Here is a 21886-nt window from a genome sequence, read left to right on the forward strand (position 1 = left end):
GGGAAGCCTCGCAAGAACCCACCGAGTTACCCACACCCCTTGCGTTAAACACTGAATACTAGCACCTATTAAGACTCTGTACCATTTTTATATTGCTGCTGTAACAAATTACCACAAACTTAGTGGCTTCAAACAACACAAATTTATTATTCTACAGTTCTGGAGGTCAGAGGTCTAAAATGGGTTTCACTGGACTAAAATTCAACTGTCAGCCGAGCTGTGTTTCTCCTGGAAGCTCTAGGAGAGAATCCTTCCCTTGCCTTTTCCAGCTTCTGGAACCACCTGCATTCACTGGCCGATAGCCCTGTCTGCTACATTTGAAATTCAATTAATAGCATAGCATCTTCCAGCCTCTGACTCTCACCCTCCTGCCTCATTCTTACGAGGACCCTTGTGGGAGTCTTCCCATCTCAAGATCCTTACCTTAATCACATTTGCAAAGTCGCTTTTGCCTTGCAGGTAACATAGTCACAGAGTCTGGGGATTAGGACATGGACATCTTTAGGGGGGCATTATTCTGCCTATCAGCAGGATGCTGCCTTCAGCAGGATGAGCTTGGTTTGGGGGCACCAGCCTGGAACTCGGCCTCCTGCCTCACTACCGACTCTGTTCAAAGTAGAACTCAGTGCAGGCCAATGGCTCACTTTCCTTGGCAAGTCGTACTGGTTGCTGGGGCTCAGCTGGGCCACAGAGGAACCAGCCAGGCCAGGCAGCAGCCTCAAGCCTGAAGGCTGAGCCCAGGCTTCTCTGGAAGAAGGTGAAGCGTGTGGCCTGCTCACCACCCTTGTACAGGTCCTCGATGTTCACATCCTGTGGGAGCAAGGTGGTCGCCGCGGGATGAGGCTACTGGTAAAGATGTCAGCCCCAGAGGCCTCCAGGGGGTGGTCAATAAGGGACTTTACGGAGAGGTTCTATACCCGGGGAACTGCCTTCTGCGGGTTCTGGAGGGCAGGGGTCTTGGTGCTAGGTGCAGAGGGAAGGAGAGGAATGTGTGGACCTGGCCAGGAATCCACAGATGGGTGCAGAGATGCCAGAGTATCCTGGAAGCCATGTCTGCAGGGTCCCTTAGAACAGGGTGTGGTTTCTCACCTCCAGCTTCAGGGAAGGCCCCTCTTCTGTCTCCACACAGGCCAGGCAGCGACTGCCTCCCTGGAGTCCCAGGAAGATGGGGACTTTGGTGCGGTCCAGGCCTCTGTTGGGAAGTATGCAGATCTTCTCTGGGAGGGAAGAGAGACGAGAGCCAGGAGATGGGAGGGATTCAGATTGCAAGCTCTCAGTGAGCTAAGCCCAGGCAGGAAGGAAGCGGGTCAGGCCTGGCCCCTGCATGTGGGCTGCGAGGCGAGCCAGGACCCCTGCAGCGGCCACGACACCCTCCGAAAGAGAGGTCCTCAGCTGTTCCCTGCGTCTTTTCACTGTTACCAGAGGCAGGAGGGAAGGGGAAAGCCTGTGGAAGGTGGAGCATGAGTGTGTCCGAGGGGGTGAAGCCCAGATGCTCACCTGCACAGCAGTCGTCCGCACTGGGATCTCCTACCAGGAGCTGGTCACCTCTTAAGTATAGAGCCTTCTGATCTGCATCCTTAATTCTGGAACAGGATGGCAGTGCTGATGGCCTGCTCCCTTCAGGCACCACCAAACCCCAAAGTCCTTGCCCCTCCACACTCTGAAAGTACCACACTGAACATTTAGGGGTTCTTCTCTCTTCCACACATGAGAAGTGGGTATACAACTCCACCCAAGAACAGGTGAAACCAGGTCAGCCTTAAGGCCAGGGAAGGTCTTCTGGGGCTCGCGATTCTCAGAGGCTCCCTTTACCAGGCTTGGGCTCTATTGGGGCCCTGGGGGCACTGAGGAAAGCCAGTACCTTCTCACTGAGGGGTAGACAGAGTTTTCCCGATTATGCCGGCCCTTTTGCATGCCCGTCCTGAGAAATCTCCTAATGAGGCTCAGATATCTGTGGGATGTAGTAAGCCTTATCCCAGATTTTCTGAGCCTGCCCCAATTTTACATAAATGTTTATTCTCTTCAGTGAAGGGATTCATTGAGTATATAATAAAGTGTGGCTTGCTTTTCCAATATCTTAAGGGCTTTCTTATAGAACAAAATCCAGGAATCGGGAAAAAAAAAATCCAACGTGACAGAAGGTGTGCCAACATTGCCCCCCACCCCCACCGTTCCACGCGAGGTATGCCCTGGGGTGGGCCCACATTCTAGGTGCCAGACTTAGGAGGTCAGCAAAGAGCTCGAACAGGGTGTGATTACAGGCATTTGGGGTTGGCAGAGTTTCCATTGATGGGCCTGGGAGGGTAAATACGTGCTGGGGAGCAGGGAGGAAACCACAATGAGTGTGTGCAACATCAAAGTCACACAGGTTATTAGCCTGGTCGCTTGGCTGGTTTCAAAACGTCTGTCAGCCACTCTCAGGACCCGGGGAGCCCTCCCTACCTCCTCTGGGCCAATGCCATCGCCTCCAGGAGATTTTTCTCTCTCAATAACAGCTAATTATAATACCCTTAGCTAATGACTGTATGTGTTCAAAGTAGGTTCACTTGTACAATAAAAAATAAAGATCTCAAAAGAGCCTAGGCTTGCCAACCAGCATTCTCTCTCCAACCTGGATGACCAGGACTTGTCTGTAACTCATCTGCAAGCCACATTCTACTTGGAGACCAGAACCCAAGTTAGATACCCCAAAGTGCTGATATCTGTTTTGTCATTTGGGTGCTTTATACACAGGTGTTTTGCCTTCCCAGCCACGTGGCAACTTCCTAGAGGTCCTGACTGGCCCCCTCACGTCCAGGACAGGGCAGACCCATGCAGGAGCCGCAGCAATGCAACCCAGAAGTCAGTTCTGCTTTTGGCTCATTCCTCAAAGGACTGGAGGTAGTTTCCAATGAGAAATCACAGGCAATAAAGTGTAAGCTATAAGTAAAGTCTCAAATGTCAAATGAGGTAACAGTGAGAGTTGGCAGTGCATGCTGGGAGCAAAGGCCACAGAGACCGACGTGTGAAGATGCTGTCTCTGAGATTCAAAATTGTCCCTGAGCTTCTGGAGAGAGGAGGCTGGAGTGGCACAGAGAGTGTGGGTCCCAGCTCTGTGATACATGAGGTCATCGATCTAGCCTCTTTGAGCTTTGGTTTCCAAATCTGACCGGACTTAGGCACGTTCCCCTTGTAGGTTACTCAGGATGGAGGCAAGGCATCTTGGATGCTCAGGGAAGAGGGCTATTGTTAGCATGCTTATGATTAAACTTAATTAGGGGGCACTTGAGAGTTCTCAGGTGAGAAGGAGCCGCATCCCTCCCCTGGGCCTTCCTGCCCTCTTCCCACGTCATCTCCAGACCTCCAGTTGGAAAGGATGGACTCCCGGGAGACTTACGTGTAGTATCTTGCCATGGGCAGGGAGCACATTCCTGCAATCCTGGGTGACTGGTCCTTGCTGAGGGGGAAGAAAAGACAGGCTGTCAGAAAAGGAGGGTATTATAAGGGTGGGGCTGGGGGGACAGACCCCCTGAGGGGCCCCGAATCACTGAATCACAAAGCTGAAAGATCTCACTAAGCTGCTTATCTATAATTGGCCTGATGGAATCCACCAAGGTCTCCCCAGCCCAGCAAGCTCCAGGCATCTCTGCTTCACCCTGCTTTGGGGTCATCTGGCAGGGGTGTGAGCCAGTGACATGTGAGTGGTGCTAGCTTGGGGGAACTGAAGAACAGGTTCCCCGAAGAGTTTGGCCAGGACTACTTCCTGGGGCTGAGACTAGGGTGGGGTGTGCTCCAGCCTCACAGTTTGAGGATGAGCTGGGCTCAAATCCTGTCTCACTGCCCAGCCTAGCCATAGAGTCACCGCACGTCTCCTGGAGCTGCGGGAATAGCAGTGCTCCCAGGAGCCATCTCCAGCCCGCTGCTGGAGGGTGCAGGGTCTCCCTGCAGAGTTAGAAAGCCTCGTTCAAGGAACTAGAATGTTTTCCCAAGATTGTGAAAGAGAGACCATCCAAACTCCCCCATGATGCTCCAGATGGAAAATAGGACAGGCCCTGAGATATAGAGACTTGAGGATGAGTGATCTCAACTGAAGCCAGTGTCCCCTTATTAATCCCACACCACAGTTTCACAACAGCTCTGCTCCTTCCGGTTGGATTATCCTGCCCTAGAACTTGACCCTAAAATGACCACCTTTAGAAAGACCATTCCAGAACCTAGCATGGAAAAAAACCCAGAGCCATTCAGGGCATGAGGGTGGTAGCCATTAGAAAATAGCCTGGAAAAGTAAATGCAAGGGTAGTTGGGGCTGGGGTGCGCCCAGTAGATCTGATTCTCACAGGGTAAGAAAACAAAATAGAAGAAGAAAGAGAAGATAGCAGAAAATAAGAGGGGACAGGGGAAAAGGGGTGGGCAGGAAGGAGCAGGGCTCAGAGAGAGAGAGAGAGAGAAAGAATGACCCTGAAGGACATTTGGGGAAGTGGGTGAGGAGGGACAGGTTGATGATGACAGAAGAGCTTCTAGTCATGCCAGCAGCTCCGAGCTCCAGGACCCAGTGTTGGTACTGGATTTGCCATGCGGTCACCTTGGACAAGTCATTTCCCACCTCCTAGGCTTGGCAGCGGGCATTTAAGTGTTGGTGAGAATAACGAATAACAGGGCATCTCTAGGATTCTGGATGGATGTTGGTGACGTGAATCAAAGTCTTAAACGATTCTACATACTCTGTAATTTCATTTGTTGCCCTTTCTCTAAGGGAAAGTAATGGATTACCCAAATGTTTAATTATGTTCACTACATCATTGCGGACAATAGCAAGAAGTTGGATATAAGCTAAACATCCAATAACATGTCATTGGTTTAAAAATTATGGTAGGGCGCCTGGGTGACTCAGTCGGTTAAACATCTGATTTCGGCTCAGGTCATGATCTCACAGTTCATGAGTTTGGGCCCTGCCTCAGCCTCTGTGCTGATGGCTCAGAACCTGGAGCTACTTCAGATGCTGTCTTTCTCTCTCTCTCTGCCCCTTCCCCACTTGCACTCTGTGTCTCTCTCTCTCTCTCAAAAATAAACATTTAAAATTTTTAAATTAAAAAATAAAAATAAAAATTATGGCAAGTTAAGTAAATAAGAAACATGTACATTAAACAGGTACACTAAAGATGATATTGTGGAAGAACATTTTATGACACGAAATGTTCAAAATACATTAAGTGGAAAATTCAGGTTATGAAGAATGTGTACATTACTATTCCATCTAAAGCCACACACATGGAGAGACACACACAGGAACAAAGACCATGTTGTTCTCTTTGGCTGACAGGGTTATGAGTGATATTTTCTTCAGCTCTCTTAACCTTTTCCCCATATGAACATGATTCTCCTTTGTAGTATAAAGTAAGTTTTAATTGTTTTCAATAATTAAACTCAGCTAAAGTCATTGGCTCCCAAGCGCACCTGCCCATCAGTCACCTGGGGGACTCTGGATAAGTACTATTCCCTGTGCTGAAGGTTCTGATTCACCAGGGCTTGAAGTGACTCCATGATCAGCCAGGCTTGGGAACTGGTATACCATCTCGGTTTTTCTCCCTCTCCAATGAACATGTAAATCACCTGACAATTCTGGTTCCCTAGATCTGGGGTAGAAACTGAGACCGTGCATTTCAAACATGCAACCAAGTGAGATTAACGCCGCTCGTCCCTGGCCACACTTTTGAGTAGCAGAGGGCTAGACAGATGATCCCCCAGCCCAGATACGCCATTAGCAGCGTGGCCTCAATGCAAGCACACTTGGTGCTGTGCTCTCTCTCATCCAAACTACTGGGGCTTCTTTGGTTGTAGCAGCAAAAATATGGGCAGCCTAGTAGCTATGCCAAGGCCTGGCCAGGGCCGATCAAATGGAGGGCTCCATGTGAGGATGATGACTCCCACTCTTGGTCAGTGTCAGTGCAAAAGACGGGCAGAAATTCAGGGCTTGTCCAGTCCAGCCAGATCCCCTGGGGCCCCAGAAGCCTCCTGTCCCAACCCCAAATTCCAGTGTTTCCCCCAAAGACTCTCTTATCAGGCACCCCCTGCCTGGGTCTGGCTAGACTGTGATGAAGTAAACAGGAGTGAGAAGCTGGCTTCTAGCCCATCAGAGAGCGTGGGGTCCTGATGCTGAGTCTGTCACGGTCCCTCCCAATGCACCACACACTCCATTCCCTAAGATTTCCCTTCCCTATTGTCCCCAAGTGACCTTTCACCGGACTTTGGCCTATAGTCCTCCCTGGACACCATCTCTGGCTGTCTCAGATTTCATCAATCCACCCATCCTGAGTCAAAAACCACTACCAAGTAGCATTAGGCATTTCTCTATCACACCCTCTTCTCATTCTCCTACACATTTTCTGTGTGAACTATTACACAGACCACAAGACCACTATTAACCCCTGTGGAGCCAAATCAAGACTCTTTTGATTCCTCTAATATTTGGCTACTGCCTCCTTGGAACTCTTGACATTGATTGACTCCCTTTGCACTCCACTTTCCCGTTCTCAGGTCCATGTAGATTCTCTCTTCCATGTGGGGGCATCCCTCAGGCTGGAAGTCACACATCTAAGTCTTAAGCACTTCTATCACATGCCCCACAGAGTTGCAATTCATACACTTCCACAGCTGCACTGATCATCTTGGTCTGATGCCTCCCAAGCCCAGACTGAACACCCTACTGTATCTCCAGCAGACTATAGGACATCCCCCTTTGGACATCCTGCCATCGCACCCAACAAATAGATCTGAAGCCAAATCTATCTTCTCCTCCTCCCAGCCCATTCATCTCCCCACTTTTCCTTACTCTGTATCTGATTTACCAATAAGTTCTGACAAATTATTCTTTAAAATGTAACTTTGTCAAAAAAAAATAAATAAAAATTAAAAAAGTAATAATAAAATGTAATGTTGTCTTCTTCATAGCCATTAGACCTGTGCCTGTATTCCTGGTTTTTCTCCCTTCAATCCAGCCCAACCTATGTGAGGTACCTGGACCTACATTCTAAGTACTGCTTTCACAATATCCCTGCTCAGCCCTGGAGTCTACAATGGCTGTCCATTTCATCACCATCTGGCCCCGATTCACTTGCATGAGTGTATCTCACTTCTCTGTGGACACTAAACCACCCCTCCAGGCACATGACCTCTTCCTTATCTTCCCAGAGGGCATGCTCAAAGTTGTCTTTGGTTTCCCTGACTCAAAATCTATCCCTCCTCCTTGCCATCCATTCAGATCTTTTGGCATTAGAGCCACTGGACATGGTATCATTTATCTATAGGTTGAGCCTCTAGCTCTGCTAAATTAATTATCAGGTCAGAGTAACAGCTCAGGCCTACAAGGTTGTGACACTTAACCTCCAATTCTCAGTTTCAGCGTCTATAAAATTAGAGTCTGTGGTTATTAAAGATTCTTTCCAGATCAAACTACCTGTGATTCCATGACTCAAAGTTTAATGAATCTTTCCTTTACTATTGCAACCCTACTCTGAACTCCTATTAAATCTCACTGTATTGTGTATTGTTCTATATATAGACATTCATTTCCATAAAAGTTAACAATATCTTGATGCATGAAATGTGGCTTGTAGCTCCCTCCAACCACCCTGACACACATGCATGCTTATAAGCAGGACATAGAAACACACACAGAAGGTTTCAACGGCAAGGTTGGGTTCTGGACCTAGCTCTGCTACCAATTCATATTGCCACCCTTTGGGGCAAAAGTCCCTTTTTGTCCCTGGGCCTCCAACTTGTTATCATTAGGATGAGAGGCTAGGTAAGGCCAGTATTGCTCAAAACTAAATTTCACAATGAAATTTTACACAGAAACCTGATGAAAGTAAAATGGATAAAGGGGACCTTCTTTTGCTGAGTCGGAGAATGATGGTGACTCCAGAACCCTGCTAACACTGTCCTTGACCATGGAAGCAGGCATCAGGACATACCCAAAGAACTCCAAGCCTCACCACATACTGTGGAATACCACCGGCTTAGCTGATTTCTTCTGAAATTACTTTCTAAAATCTATGGTTCTAAATATTTAAAAATCTTGACTTGGCTTAAACTATATCTTCTCTCAAATTTTTTTCTATGTGCTTTCAGGCTTATTCAGCATCCTACTACGTTCCGTGGACGAGATACCTTGTTATCTAGAGAGCTTGTCAGGAGGAGTTAAGGGAGGGGGCATATCAGAGATATTAACAGAAAGGAGAAGGAAAGTGAGAAAGAGAGATAGAATACTGCCTACCAACCACTGACCTTCAATCCTGGGTGCCTGAAAGGTCCGAATGATTTCTCCCGGGCATTTGCCCTGAGTTTATACTGTCGGGTCAGGGTGGGTCAAGCCTGCAGCAATCTTTATAATTGGTTCCAGGATGGGGAAGAAGAGCCTAGGGATTTCACAATGTCTTTAGCACAGTATGGATAATAAGAAGGTGGGGGCATTAATGAGTGTTTGTTGAAGGGGGAGAGAGTCACCCATAAAGCCCTGGCAGAAGCCAGGCACTGGGCCCCTGCTCATAGCTACTGTCATTGACACTGTTATTGGTGCTTTCAGTAGCCATATAAACAGCCTTGGGGTCAGATGTCTTCATGTCACCTTCCCTTTGGTGCCCCATAGGGCTCCATCCTAGACTTAGAGGGATAGAAAAGGCAAGAGTGAATGGGTCTGAGGGGCCCAAAGACAGAGTGACCTTTAGTATTTTAAGCCAGGCTGTGGCCAGTGAGGCAACGTGAGAGAGAGGACTGATGGCATTGCAAAGATGGCCCTGTTTGGAAAGAGGGGAGGGAAGTCTCTGCTTTTCAACAGGTCCTATTAGCTAGTATTAGGCTGATGAGACAGAGCATCTGAGGAAACCTACCTACAGAGGACATGGACCTTAGACCCATCCTGGGACTGGGCAGCCACCATGTGCCCTGGACTGCTAGGACACATGGCACAGTGGGAACAGGGCAGGGGTAAAGAATAGTCAAGCATCTAATTGATATTACTTAACTCAGTCCATCTATTCACCCATTTGTCCATCCAGCCATCCACCCAGCCATCCATTCATCTACTCACAAGGGGTAGAGAAGCTTGGCATAGCATTCTCTGGGGACCATATGCCTTACTGTAATACTCACTATTATGTCATTTGCGCAGTTCCACAAAGGGCTTGGTAAGGAGGTAGGAGAGGCCAACCCACATGCAGATGTTTGAAGAGGGAGAGACAAGAAAAGATGGGCAGGGAAGGGACCCAATTTGTGTTTCCTAAGGCTGACAGTCATTCTTCACCCCTCTCCCAGTCTCTTCTCTCTCCGTGGAAAGGCCCAAAGCATGGGGTATTATGCCAGGCAATCAATGGGCATTTACTGAGCATTTACACTGCTGTGTGACAAAGATGTGCAATACATAGTCCCTGTTGTTAGGCAGCTTCACAGTCCAGCTGGGGATCTAAGTCATAAACACTTAAAAAGATCATTAAGGAGACCAGACTCTCTAATCTGCAGAACAAGGGCATATTGGAAACAATAGATGCAGAGAATCTCCTCGAGTAAAAAAATTCCTAGAATTCTTTTTGTGACTTATACATAGCATATAGGTTCCCTCTAAATGGAGAGACCTGTGCTATGGCATCCCTGGGACATAGTTAATCAGGCTTTGCTTCAACACCTCCACAACCTCTTAAAGAAACCCTAACAACATGTGTGATCTTTGCGGTTAAAATTTTTGGGTCACACATAATTTCTATCAATCGGTCCTGCTTGTACTTCCTGGAATTACACAGGACAAGTTTATTTTTCTAGTAGGCAGAGCTCTGAGTGCTTGAATGGAGCTCTCTGTGTATTGCTTCTCCAGGATAAAGACCCTCAGCTTCCTAGCCTCTGCCCTTGTGACTTGCTCTTGGGACACTCTCTACTATTCAGGACCCACTCAGTCCTCAATGCCTACAACCGACACAAACTCCATGTGATGTGGGCATTACAACCCTGTAAATACAGGTCAAGCAGGGTGCTTATACTGAAATTGAAGAAATCTAAAACCACTGTATCTTTTTCATATAAACAGTCGTGATGCCAGGGTCCCCCATCCCAAACACTTCTAAGGTAGCATTTTACATTCCTTCCTTTTCTGTTGACTCATGTCAGCTCATCCTTGCTAACGCCATTTTGAATTCTATCATCCTACAGATGATGAAGCAATCACTGCAGGCTGGAGAAAGCTTCCAGAGTGAGGCAGAATTTCGGCTGCTTCTTGAAGGGTGGGCCCATTTAGATGGGTGGAGAAGAGAGAAGAAATATTCCAGGGTGGAGGAATAGTTTCCACTGTCTGTATTCACAGGTTTCCAATTATTTGTCAAACATTATTTGAGGTGCTTGGAAACAAACTGATACAGCCTTGACCTTGAGGTCACTTCAGGGGCCACAGACGGCAAATCAATTCTTACAACGAGAAGAAGTTAACATAGCAATGTAGCACAGTCAGAGCAGATGACCAGACGCCTCAATTCAGCAAAGGCTTCTCGGACGAGGAGACAAGGTGAGAGTATGGCTGGGTCTGTGAGCAAAGACAGAGTGTGAACTAGGTCTGCAGAAGCAAGCCTGGTGCCCAGAGCCCGTGTTCTCGGCCCTCCTGAGAGGCCTCTGGAGGCACTTGTGCTGTCTGCTACCCGAGACCTTCAGCTACATCGGGGTCTCAGCTGCTCCACGGAGACAGAGGCTTCCGGCCTGGCCACCTCCTTACTAGTGCCTCAGCAGAATCTGAACCTGCCAGGCTGGTCTGACTGGTGAGGTGCAGGCAGAATCCCTGGGACTCAGATTTGAGCCTCTCAGCTCTGGCTTCTGTTTTCATCTCCCAGAGTTTAGGTAGGGACGCTGGAGTCACAGTCCCTGGCATGTAGAACTAGAGGTGTGAAGGTAATCAAGGAGGAGCTAAACCTTGCAGGAACAGAGACTATTCAGCATATTTAGCATGATCAGTTTTTACGTAGAATGTTGGGGGAAATTAAAGGGCCGATGTTGACTTTGAGAAGGAAAATGAAAATACTGGAGAAAATTACAATCATAATAAAAGAAATGTGTTTATTTCTCTTTCCTGTGTATTAGTTATCTATTGCTGTGTAACTAGTGACCCTGAAACTTAGCAACTGAAAGCAACAAACACGTATTTTCTCGCACAGTTTCTGGGGGTTTGGGAATCTAGACCAGCTTAGCCAGGTGGTTCTGCTTCAGAGTCTCTCCTGAGGTGGCAGTCAAGCTGTCCCCAGGGTCGCCTCATCTGAAGGCCTGACTGGGGCTGGGGGAGCTGCTCCCAAATGCACTCATGTGGCAGTTGGTAAGAGGCTTCATTTTTCAACACATGGGTTTCTCTACAGAGCTGCTTATGCCATGGCAGCTAACTTCCCCCCAGAGCAAGTGAACAAAGAAACAGAGAGAGAAAACAAGATAAAACCTACAGTATTTTATAACCAAATCTCAGAAATGGCATAGTATTATTCCTGCCATGTTCTGTTGGTCACAGAGACAACGTGGGTACAATGTGGGAGGGGACACACACACTGTGAGATGGGGTCATCGGCAGCTGTGTTAATTCATAGGGCTGCCACAACCAATCCCCACAAAGTTGGTGGTTTAAAGCAACAAAAATTTGTTCTCTCACAGTTCAGGAGACTAGAGAGCCATACTCCTTCTGAAGGGTTTGGAAAGAATTCTTCTTTGCCTCTTCCTCACTTCTGATGATTGCCTCAGTCATGGCATTTCTTGCCTTACTGCTGCATGAGGGCAATCTCAGCCTCCATCTTCACATGGCCTTCTTCCTGGGTCTCCTCTGGGTCTCTCTTTGTCCTTTCCTCTTCTTGCAAGGATACCAGCCGTGTTGGATTTAGAGCGTGCCGCCCCCCTCCCCCAATACAACATGACCTCTTGACTAATTGCATCTGCAAAGAACCCAACTCCAAATAAGGTCATGGTCTAAGGTTCCCAGAGGACATGAATCTGGGGGGAACACTATTCAACCAGCACAGGTCCCTTTGGAGGCTGAAACCCACACCTTGAAATCTCAGGGAGTTGTGACCACTCCAGGTCCAGGATGGTTCTTTCTGTAAATTCCTTCTCCAGGAGATTCCAACCACACTAACTAACCCATCATATGCTTTTTCTTGGCAGCTCTGTTGAGGTCTGTTTTCTCATTCTCACTACTGCTGCTCAGAGCAGCAGATCTTAATTCAACATGAATTTTACTCAAGGAAGTGGATGCGGAGGACCGTCAGAAATACTGTCTGCTCTGTTTTCCTCAAGGTTAACTTACTTATTACACAAGGAATCCATCTTCATTGTAGAACAATTAGAAAATGCAAATAAATAAAAAAACAAAAAGAAAAACCACCTGTGATACCACCACTCTGACGTTGCTAAAATCGAAGGAAACTCTTACAGACTTTTTTCTATGCAGAAATATATAGATAGGCATTTTTTTTTAATTAAAATGAAATTATAGGATATGCGACTTTGTAATTTGCTCTCCTTACTTAATACGTCGTGAGAATCTTTCCATGTGAGTGGACACCAGCATCTTGGATTTTAATGGTATCTTGGGTCTCGGAATGTATGACGTGCCTGCCTGGCCATTCTTCAGTCTTCTGAGCTGGAGCCACTTCCTCACACACCACCACCCTCTCCTGCCACGGCTAGAGCACAAGGATAGGATGGAAAAAATAGCATACAATGGCAGCTGAGTTAAAGGGAAGAGGGAAGGGGCTGGGCCTTGTGCCCCTAACTCTATGACCTCCCCTCTCCTGCACAGTGGTGCACGAAAGGACCTCATGTGGGCAGCTAGTGGCCCTAATAGGCTCAACTGGGATGGGCTGCCCTGTGGGCTCAGGGGTACTGGCTGAGTTACCATAAAGCATGAAGGATTTCTACCACTCCCTGCACCCTGACCCGTAAGGAACCTTTTTATGTGACTCCCAGTTCATCTCATATGGTTTTTGCAAGGTGCCACGAGAGCAGCAGCACCCAACAGGGAAAGAAACTGTGGCCTAAGCCCCGAATCGCAAAAGAATTCACCCAAACTGGGAACCAAAAGGGAGAGTGGCCAAATGCGCAGCCAGAGGTGGGGTCCCTGAGAGCGGAGGGGGTGGCTGCCATCAGTGTCCTCTTCCACCTTCACCCCTGCCTGAGCGGGCTCTGCCCAGGGCGTTCTGGGGGCACATTGCCCTAGTCACACTGCTGGAAGTAGAAGTCCGTGATGGGGCTGTCCCAGCTGGCATCCTCTGAGAGTTGGGTGAGTCTGAGAGGCTGGTCTGCTTCCGGCACAGTGCAGAGGAACCAGCCTGGGTAGGCAGCTGACTCAAAGCTGGAGGTGAGCCCTGTGTCTCGCCGGTAGAAAGTGAAGCTCTTGGATTCCTTGGCACCGAGGTAGAGCTCCATGATATTTACTGGCTGTGAGCAGAAGGGCGTGGCAGGTGAGGGGAAAGGAGTGGGGGAGGCAGGAGAGCTGGGCCGGGAGCACGGAGAGGCAGGGCTGCAATCAACAGAACCCCACAAGGGAGAGGAGCTTGGGCCCCAGGACACCCAGCTCAGTGGCTTCAGCATCTGCTGGCTTTGTGAGATCAGATAGCAAGGATGTCCCAACAGGACTCACCTCTAGTTTCAGAGTCGGTTCCTGCCCTGTCCCACATGACAGGCACTGGCTCCCTCCCTGGACACCCAGGATGACTGGAGAGAGCTTGGCATCCAGAGACCGATTGGGGACAACACTGATCTCCTCGCCTAGAGAAAGGAAGTCAGATGCAGAGGCCTTGACTGCCCTTCCCTCCCTCTCCCTGCATCATGGACTTTGGAGAGCAGGACCTGTGTGAGACCTCCTGTCCCCAGACTGAGAAGGGAAGCCTGTTAGCAGCTGTCACCTAGGGAAGGGTGGTCTCCTGTCAGTTGGCCCAGTGACATCAAGGGACATAAGCACATTGTACCACCTCCCACCCCATGCCCACCCCCTGGTCCAGGCTCAAATTTTCAAGTCTTCTCTAGTCCCCAGGAAGATTTGACCACTTCCTTTAATGCCGCTTGACCCTCTGGCCTCTTTTTGGAAACTCGATTGGATAAGCCTCTCATCAGGGTTATTTGGACATGTTCTACCACCTGTGAGATTCCTGAGACCAGAAGAGGGTCTCATTCTTCTCTGTACCATCCCCCACCACTCATACAAACACATGCACACATGCACTCACATATACATACATGCAAGCATGCACATGTGCACGCACACGCACACAGCCTATACAAGTGTCCCAAGTGGCCAGGTATGTGCTGTTCTAGAGAGAAGACCTGCCACAGTGTACGGGGCAGAAGGAGTAAGCCCACCAGCCACCTGGGTCCCACCACTCTGAGTGACCAGGAATCCCCAGAGAGCAGAGGGGACCCAGGGTAAAGGGGCAGAAAACCACTCCCACATGGGAATAAAGGCCTAGAGAGCCTGTTTTAGATCTCTCCTCAGCACTGGATCCCAGGAAAAGAAATGTTTGGTCTAAGTCCACCTCTGAGGGAAGGACAAAGCATTCATCTTGGAAATATTCCCCATCTGTGCATAGAGGCCTCAGGTGGCGTTGGGGCATGTGTCCTCACTTTGCTGGAAGATACTGTAGTTTATTTGTCCTTGTTCAGGGTCTGCTTTTATGATGCCCCATCCACTGTGTCAGGCCTGGGCTCTGTAGGTCTGTGCCAGTTAGCATGCCTGTTCTAAGCTCTCTTCAGGCCCCGTCCCCTCAGAGTGTCTAGGGAAGTGGTGTCGTGTTTTGCCACCAACCTTGGATGATGTTCCCTGCATGCAGCCTTCCAGCTAGAAGCTGGTTATCATGCAGATAAAGCACCTTCAATTCTGCATCCTTCATCCTGAAACATCAGGACAGGATGACACTTAGTTAGGGGAGGAGTGGGTGCTCCGGCTTGCTGGGCTCTACAGAGTCCCACTGTCTCCCTCTCCTCTGCCAGGAGCAACAGTCCAACCTTCTTCCCAGCCCTGCTGGGCTCATACCTTACCAATGGGACAACAACTGGACTCCAACAACAATGGGACTGCACCTGAGTCTTGGATTTGCTCCTCCACCCCATTCAATCTTTGCTACACCAACCAATCTCCTCCATGGGTGATGTTGGAAAAGAAACTGGACTGTGAGTCAGAGTCCTGGGTGCTTGTCTGGCTCGCCACCATTATTTCCAGATCACAACAGACAAGTCACTTGACCACTCTGGGCCTGAGGCTCCCCACTGCTAAATTAAGACAATGGGTTAGATAACGCCCAGGCCTTTCCCAGATGAAAATCTGATTCTTCAGTCATTATTGAAGACGTCAAGGCACATTTACTTCCACTTATTAATTGTGGGATATCTTTAAATTTGAAATGAAAGAATTTCATTTTTTAAATGAAAGAATTTATTTTTCATCTCTGATCTCAGTTGATTTTCCAACATCCTATGAGGTGAAAAGATACATCCCAAAGTGGGTTTCTTCAGATATTATATGGAAACAAGCACGCTGCGTGCAAACTGGTTCAATGGTAGCTAAACATAAACAAATCTGTACTTCAGAGTTGCTAACATGCGGAATTACACCATGGTTCTCTTATGCGGAGACGTAGAAAGCAATATTTCCCACATTTCTTGATCACCACTGTATCAAGCAGCTCATAGGATTGGGGTTCCACTGAACACACCTTGCAAAAAGCTATAGTAGACTCTCGATTCAGAGAGAGCAGGGACCATTTTTGCTCATTAGTGCAAAGTCCAGAACACGGCAGACTGCCTGGCTCAGTACATGCCAGGAGACAGACAGACTGACTAGTTTTGCCCCAAAGGGCAGCAAGGATGTAGCAGAGCCGAGCCGCTGGATGGACATTAATATTCACCCCAGTGGGTGGTAACAGCTCCAAGCCGGGTCTCCCGACTTCCATCCTCATTATGGATACATGAAGCTGCAGCTTGACACAGAGTGATTCACTTGCTCCCCTTCTCATCAGGGAACCCCCATGAGGTGGCCAGCCTCAGCCTGACGAAGGCTGGAAAAACTTTCCTTAGGACAGTGAGGGGCTGTTCATAACTGCCCAGCTGCCCACCCACCTGCGCTTTGAGCAGCCACAGCCCCTCCCTACGCAGAAAGGATGGACAACAGGTCTACCTGGAGCTTAACTTCTCCCCAGAGGACACAGCCCATCAGAGGCTCAGATACTCACCGAAAGCACAGCGCCCCACTCAGGACCATCTTGAGTTTCACAGTGTGTAGACTCTCCTGTTTTGAAATAACACAAAATCTTAGGTGGAAATAGAGGTTGAGCTGGCAGGGGCCTGGGTAGCAAGCAGCGTTCTGACCCCAACCCCTCAGCATGGGAACATCCCCCCCAGAGCAGGGGATTCCAGGTCTGGGGTCAGGAGAGAGCCTCGGCCCTGCTGGGGAGAATGAAGCCCAGCTCCCCAAAGGACACCTCAGAATGCTCCTTTCTCCTGGCAGAGCCCGCGGTATCTTCCTACTCCTCCGAGGTGCCACAGCCCTTTTAATAATGCGCTAGGGAGGAGCCCCTGAAACTGCCACAAGCTGAGGAGGAGCGGGGTTTCCCAGGTATTTCACACCACCCGAAGCCTCCAGAAACACCTGCTGTTCCTTACCTCTCCCAGGGAAGGAAGGTTCTGGAGATAATCTTCTTTTAGCAATTCTGAAGAACTTCCCTGAAGCTTTCCAGCGCTTCCCAGCGCTCAGCTCCTGGACTTCAAGTGCTTCCAGACCCAAAGACTGCAGTGCAGATAGCCCCCCTAGGCAAGCAGATTTTAGAACAAACCCCCTTTCCTCCCCCTTCCTCCCTTCCTTCCTTCCTTCCTTCCTTCCTTCCTTCCTTCCTTCCTTCCTTCCCTCCTCCCTTCCTGACTTTGCCAAGCCTATGGAAAATGCTGGAGGTGGGGTTTTCCTGTGTAGGCAATGTTTAGTCTACATGTTCACTGTAGAAAAACCTGAAAATCCAGATCAGGAAAAAAAAAAGTGAATACTTGTGTTCTGTGAGTGTGCCACCAGAAAGCCAATGAAAACAGTTTTCCTCTGCATACATACACACGTAACTGTCAACAGTGTTTCACAGAAACCTACACTAGACTTGCAATTTGCTTTTTTCATATAGCAAATAGCAGAATATCTTTCCATACCAAATATGAACGATGCAACATTGAATAGCTGAATACATTTCATTATATAGATGCAGCATCATTTATTTATAGCAATGAATTATTATTAGTTTATTATTATTTGCTTGAAAATCATGTTGTGACAAATTTTTTGCATCAACATCTTTGCTCATGCGTTTGATTATTTCCTCAGAAAGTAAAATCTAGCTCATGCCATCTGTGAATGACCTTTCTCCAGTACCTGACTGGCAAAATAAAATGTGATTGGATAACAATTCATGCAGTTTCAACACCTCCATACATTCTCTGTGATGGATCTGAATTAAAGGTAGAGGGCAGTGCATAATAACAATTTAATTATATCTTGAGTGCCATTGATAGCAATTTATTGTTCAGGTATAAATGTTAAAGAAATTGCATTCCAGCCTATAGACTAAAAAACCCTTACAGCATTCAGGAATAAATAAAATATCAAGTTATTCGAATGTGAAAAACACCTGCCAAAACATTTTAAAATCATTAAATGGACCAAATGGAAATGACATTGAAATAATTGCAAAAAAGAACAAAACCAAAAGGAAACTCCAGAAGGTGTTGTCCTATCAGCAAAATGGGTTTAAGCAGACAGGCTTTCATTTGTAAAGTGATTATAGAGAAGTACATATTGTTTCACCCAAAAAAGTAAAACACCAACCTCTCTGGGCTCTGATCCTCTAACCCCAGTGAATTGCACCCACGTGCCCACAGGACACGTGTGTGGGGCTTCAAAAGCTCTGTCCTCATTCTGACTAACATGAAATGATGCCAATGCATGGCTGTCCCCCTCCAGATGGGGCGACTTGCTGAGGGTGCAGGGGGATGTTTCTGCCAGCTGTGTTTGCTCTGCAATGTGTTTCATGATGATGGGTACAGGACAAATGGATGGAGAGGTGAATGAAGGAGCTAAGATGGTGAAAATATAAATAAATAAATAAATAAATAAATAAATAAATAAATAAATAAATAAAACAAAACGAGCCCTCATTAAGAAAGTTAAGTTCTTGGGGCACCTGGATGGCTCAGTCGGTTAAATGTCTGACTTCGGCTCAGGTCACAATCTCTCGATTCGTGAGTTCCAGCTCCGTGGCAGGCTCTGTGCTGACAGCTCGGAGTCTGGAGCCTGCTTCAAGTTCTGTGTCTCCCTCTGTCTCTTCCCCTCCCCTGCTCATACTCTGTCTCTATCTCTCAAAAATGAATAAACGCTAAAAAAATTTAGAAAAAAAAAGTTAAGTTCTTCAATCTTGAAAAAAGACAAAATGGTGACCACATGTGCTTTCAATGTTGCATTGGAACATCATGGAACAGGCTCCACCAGTGGTTACTCAATTCTCTAGGAAACGGATGCCTTGGCTTGACTTATGATGGTGGAGTAGATACCAGATTCTGCAAAGTTAGATGTGAACTAAGAAGAGAGAGATAAATTGCAAATCATTTCTGCCTGATAAAAAATATAGCATCCAAAGGGTGCAGTTTTATTGCCTTGCAATTCATTAAGCAGGGTTTTGTTTTTGTTTTTCTTAATCTAAGTCAGCCAACCCATTCCACCATTTCTTTCCTGACTGATCGTACCTTTTGAATCAGTTTCATCGTCCTGCTGGTTCCTTCATTTATTAACAATGGTAAATCTTTGGCACATGCCCACTTTGTGTTTGTATGAGAGTTATATTTTGGACTTGTTGAAAACTAAACTGGTAATACTTAAGACAATGTTATTTTGTCCCAAGTCACACATCACGTGTGGTGGTTTTAAAATCTGTCCACAAATCCTTTAATACTCTACCATTTAAGAGGTGGAGCTTAATTTTCCTTCAAGTGTGGGCTGGACTTAGTCACTTGCTTCCAAAGAATCTACTACCTGGTAGAAGTGATGGTGTGTGACATCTGAGGCTAGATTACAAAAGGTGTTGTAGCTTCTTCCTGATCTTTCTTGGCTCTCACCCCTGGGGGGAGCCAGCTGCCAGGTGAGGAGGACACTCCAGCAGCCTGTGGAGAGGCCCACGTGGTGAACTGAGGCCTCCTGACAACAGCTATGTGTGAGCAATCTTAGAAACAGGCCCCACATCTTCATTCCAGCCTTCGGATGAGGCAGCCCTGATGACATCTTGACTGCAGCTTCATGAGGAGCCCTGAGCCAGACCCAGATAATGCCACTCTTCTGATTCCAGATTCTGAGAACCTCTGTGGAATAATGCTTGCTGTTTGAAGCCGCGGCTAAGGCTTGGAATACTTTGTTACACGGCAATAGGTAATGAATACACTTTGCCATCACTATGGGGCATTTCTGCTCCTGTTCTCTTTTCATTCTCCTCAGTCTTCAGTGGGTGTCTTCCCTTCTTAGGAAACATCTCAAGTCTTCATGGACTTTATATGGCCATGGAGGTTGCCCCAGAAGCTGTCCCAGTCTGCAGAGGGGTAATGCTTCCCCATGGTGATTCTCACCACCTTTGTGAGATTGACAGTGCCCCGGAGTGGGGTATGGTTCCCGCTCTTGCTGTGGAGATGAGGAATCAAACAGCACAAGGGACACACCTGTATCAGTGTGTAAGCACACATTCACAAGCAGTTTATTATAGTAAAACAGTAATTTTTTATTAGGAAGATACATTTCACAATAATTTAAAATGACCAGTATCCATTTGGTGTTCACTATGTCCCTAGAATTATGTGTAGTGGGTTTTTTTTTCTATTTCATGAGAACTTTCCCATTTTATGCTCATAACTGCCCTGTGTTGTAAATGCTATTATTATCTCTGTTTCATGGATGTGGAAACCAAGTACAGAAAGGTTAATTATGTTGCCTGATACGAAACCAATCATTAGTATTGGTCAGAACCAAATCCAGGAAAGCTAAATCTAAAGCTGTTGACCACAGGATACAACACGGCAGTCAGAGGGAGCCTTCCTCAGTCGGCCTCAGATCATGTAGTTCTTCTGGTCCCTGAGTCTCTGAGAGTAAGAGGCAAGTCTCTGCCATGCTCCCGGGCCCCACAAAACCAGGCTGTCATTAACTCTTGACCACGTTCTTTGATCACACCATGCAGTAACTCAAGCCCATGGACCTCATGCTCTTTCTTGAACAAGCCCGGCACAGTCCTACCTCAGGGCCTTTCCACCGGCTATTGTCTCTGCCTGGGAACTTCAAGATATGAGCGTGGCTCACTCCCTTACATCCTTAAAGCCTTTGCTAAAATATCACCTTCTCCGTGAGACCAATACTCATCATCCTATTCTTTCCTTCCCTGCTATCACACTCCCCTTACCATGCTCTATTTCTTCCCAGCGCTCATCATCTGTTAATACATTGTATAATTCAGCTGTGTGTTATGGGTATTATTCATCAGCTCCCCCACCGAACCCTGCTGGAAGATAAGCTCATACAAGGGAGCTGTTTCCTGTCTATTCTGTTCATTAGTGTATTCCAAGCACTTTATGGGCCTGGTATACAGTATGCCTTAAAAAAAATTTTTTTTTTTGACATTTACTCATTTTTGAGAGACAGAGGGAGACAGAGCATGAACAGGGGAGAGGCAGACAGAGAGGGAGACACAGAATCCGAAGCAGGCTCCAGGCTCTGAGCTGTCAGCACAGAGCCTGACACAGGGCTTGAACCCACGAACTGTGAGATCATGACCTGAGCTGAAGTCAGACGCATAACCAACTGAGTCACCCAGGTGCCCCACACAGTATGCCTTTAATAAATAATATTGCACTAACACTAAACAAGTTGTATGCTGTTTCACATTGAAAAGGCCAGACAATTGTCTCACGTTTTGCTCGCAATTATGATCTTTTTATTTCTCAGAGAACTTTGATGCTTCTGGGTCCTCATTCTCTTAATACAGCAGTTAAGACCATGGTAGACATACTTGGGCCAGTGGGCTAACATGGGCCCTCTGTTTGTTTTCTAAACAAAGCTTTATTGGAACACAGCCACGCTCATTTGTTTACAGTCTGTGGGTCCTTCTACACCACAATGGCAGAGTTGAGTATCTGTGACAGATACTGCGTAGGGTGCAAAACGTAAGATATTTACTGTGTGGCCCTTGATAGGAAAATGTTTGCCAAACTCTGGTCAAGACCATCTTGATTCCAGTCCTAAATCTGTCACTTATTAGCATATGTCTTTGGCCAAGTTGTTTAATCTTTCTGGGGTTTGGAGTTCTCATCTGCAAAATGGGGATAAAAAATAGTACTGGCTCAGGGGTGGTTGTTAAGATTAAAGGAGTTAATGTTTGTGCAGTGTTTAGACCAGTGCCCGGCACAGACAGGTGCTTAAATGTCAGCTGTATCATCCTCCTTCTCATCAGCCACGTGGCCTGGGGAAATTTGCCTCATCTCTCTGATTCCATGATTCATCTCACCTCATTTGCATTTTTTTGTAAAGAAAAGAGGAACAAACCACCTCACCGGGTTGTCATGAGGATGGATGAAACAGAGGCTGTGAAGAGCAAGGTCAGCACTTAGCACAAACCCAGAGACACCTCCTTCCTACCCACCCACCCACCCCTGTTTCCCACCTCTCCGGCACCCCTCCCCAGGTATGTAAAGAAAACCCTGAGAACGTGGCAGAGGCCATGTTTACATTGACCTAAATGTGAGGCTAGTTCAAGACTAAACACTTCCTTGCCCGTGTGCAAATGCATCTTACTTGACCCAGAGAGGGAGAAGGCCCCATCTGAGCACATGCAAATCCCTTACAGGA

The 21886-nt window shown here is 47.4% G+C and overlaps 2 protein-coding genes across 7 annotated transcripts; both read right to left on the bottom strand.

Annotated features, from left to right (window-relative positions):
• Positions 1–103: 103 nt before the first annotated feature.
• On the bottom strand, positions 104–13758 carry IL1F10 (interleukin 1 family member 10). 4 transcript variants are annotated; one of them, XM_027033758.2, is made up of 5 exons: positions 13625–13758; positions 3377–3436; positions 1498–1583; positions 1090–1217; positions 104–810 (listed from the first exon to the last, which is right to left on the bottom strand). In XM_027033758.2, exons 2-5 carry the CDS (start codon positions 3406–3408, stop codon positions 598–600), a joined length of 459 nt encoding a protein of 152 aa, XP_026889559.1. In that variant the 5' UTR covers positions 3409–3436; positions 13625–13758; the 3' UTR covers positions 104–597. The 4 variants fall into 4 exon arrangements, with proteins under 4 accessions (XP_026889559.1, XP_053056882.1, XP_053056883.1 ...); XM_053200907.1 differs by lacking the exon at positions 13625–13758 and adding an exon at positions 12510–12883; XM_053200908.1 differs by lacking the exon at positions 13625–13758 and adding an exon at positions 9127–9149.
• LOC106978168 (interleukin-36 receptor antagonist protein) lies at positions 12439–18330 on the bottom strand. Of its 3 annotated transcripts, XM_053200909.1 has the most exons (6): positions 18195–18330; positions 16639–16762; positions 16209–16264; positions 14786–14871; positions 13625–13752; positions 12439–13422 (listed from the first exon to the last, which is right to left on the bottom strand). In XM_053200909.1, the coding sequence occupies exons 3-6, from the start codon at positions 16235–16237 to the stop codon at positions 13198–13200; spliced, it is 468 nt and encodes a 155-aa protein (XP_053056884.1). In that variant the 5' UTR covers positions 16238–16264; positions 16639–16762; positions 18195–18330; the 3' UTR covers positions 12439–13197. The 3 variants fall into 3 exon arrangements, with proteins under 3 accessions (XP_053056884.1, XP_014931302.1, XP_026889558.1); XM_015075816.3 differs by lacking the exon at positions 18195–18330 and having other exon boundaries at positions 16639–16827; XM_027033757.2 differs by lacking the exons at positions 16639–16762; positions 18195–18330 and adding an exon at positions 16458–16534.
• Between the last annotated feature and the right edge of the window lie 3556 nt (positions 18331–21886).

The sequence above is a fragment of the Acinonyx jubatus genome, chromosome A3 (genome assembly GCF_027475565.1).
Source record: "Acinonyx jubatus isolate Ajub_Pintada_27869175 chromosome A3, VMU_Ajub_asm_v1.0, whole genome shotgun sequence".
NCBI lineage: Eukaryota > Metazoa > Chordata > Mammalia > Carnivora > Felidae > Acinonyx > Acinonyx jubatus.

Bases quoted from the DNA above. Each gene is read 5' to 3' on its own strand.
- IL1F10 (XM_053200907.1), bottom strand. From the start codon at position 12,883: ATGGTAACTCAGCCAGTACCCCTGAGCCCACAGGGCAGCCCATCCCAG. The intron at 3,437-12,509 runs GTAAGGAGAGCA...CTTCCCCCTCAG, and splicing joins AGATTCTCACGACGTATTAA to CAAGGACCAGTCACCCAGGA. The intron at 811-1,089 runs GTGAGAAACCAC...TTGCTCCCACAG, and splicing joins GGCCTTCCCTGAAGCTGGAG to GATGTGAACATCGAGGACCT.
- LOC106978168 (XM_053200909.1), bottom strand. From the start codon at position 16,237: ATGGTCCTGAGTGGGGCGCTGTGCTTTCG. The intron at 14,872-16,208 runs GTGAGTATCTGA...CTGATGTTTCAG, and splicing joins AGTGGGGCGCTGTGCTTTCG to GATGAAGGATGCAGAATTGA. The intron at 13,423-13,624 runs GTGAGTCCTGTT...TTCTGCTCACAG, and splicing joins AACCGACTCTGAAACTAGAG to CCAGTAAATATCATGGAGCT.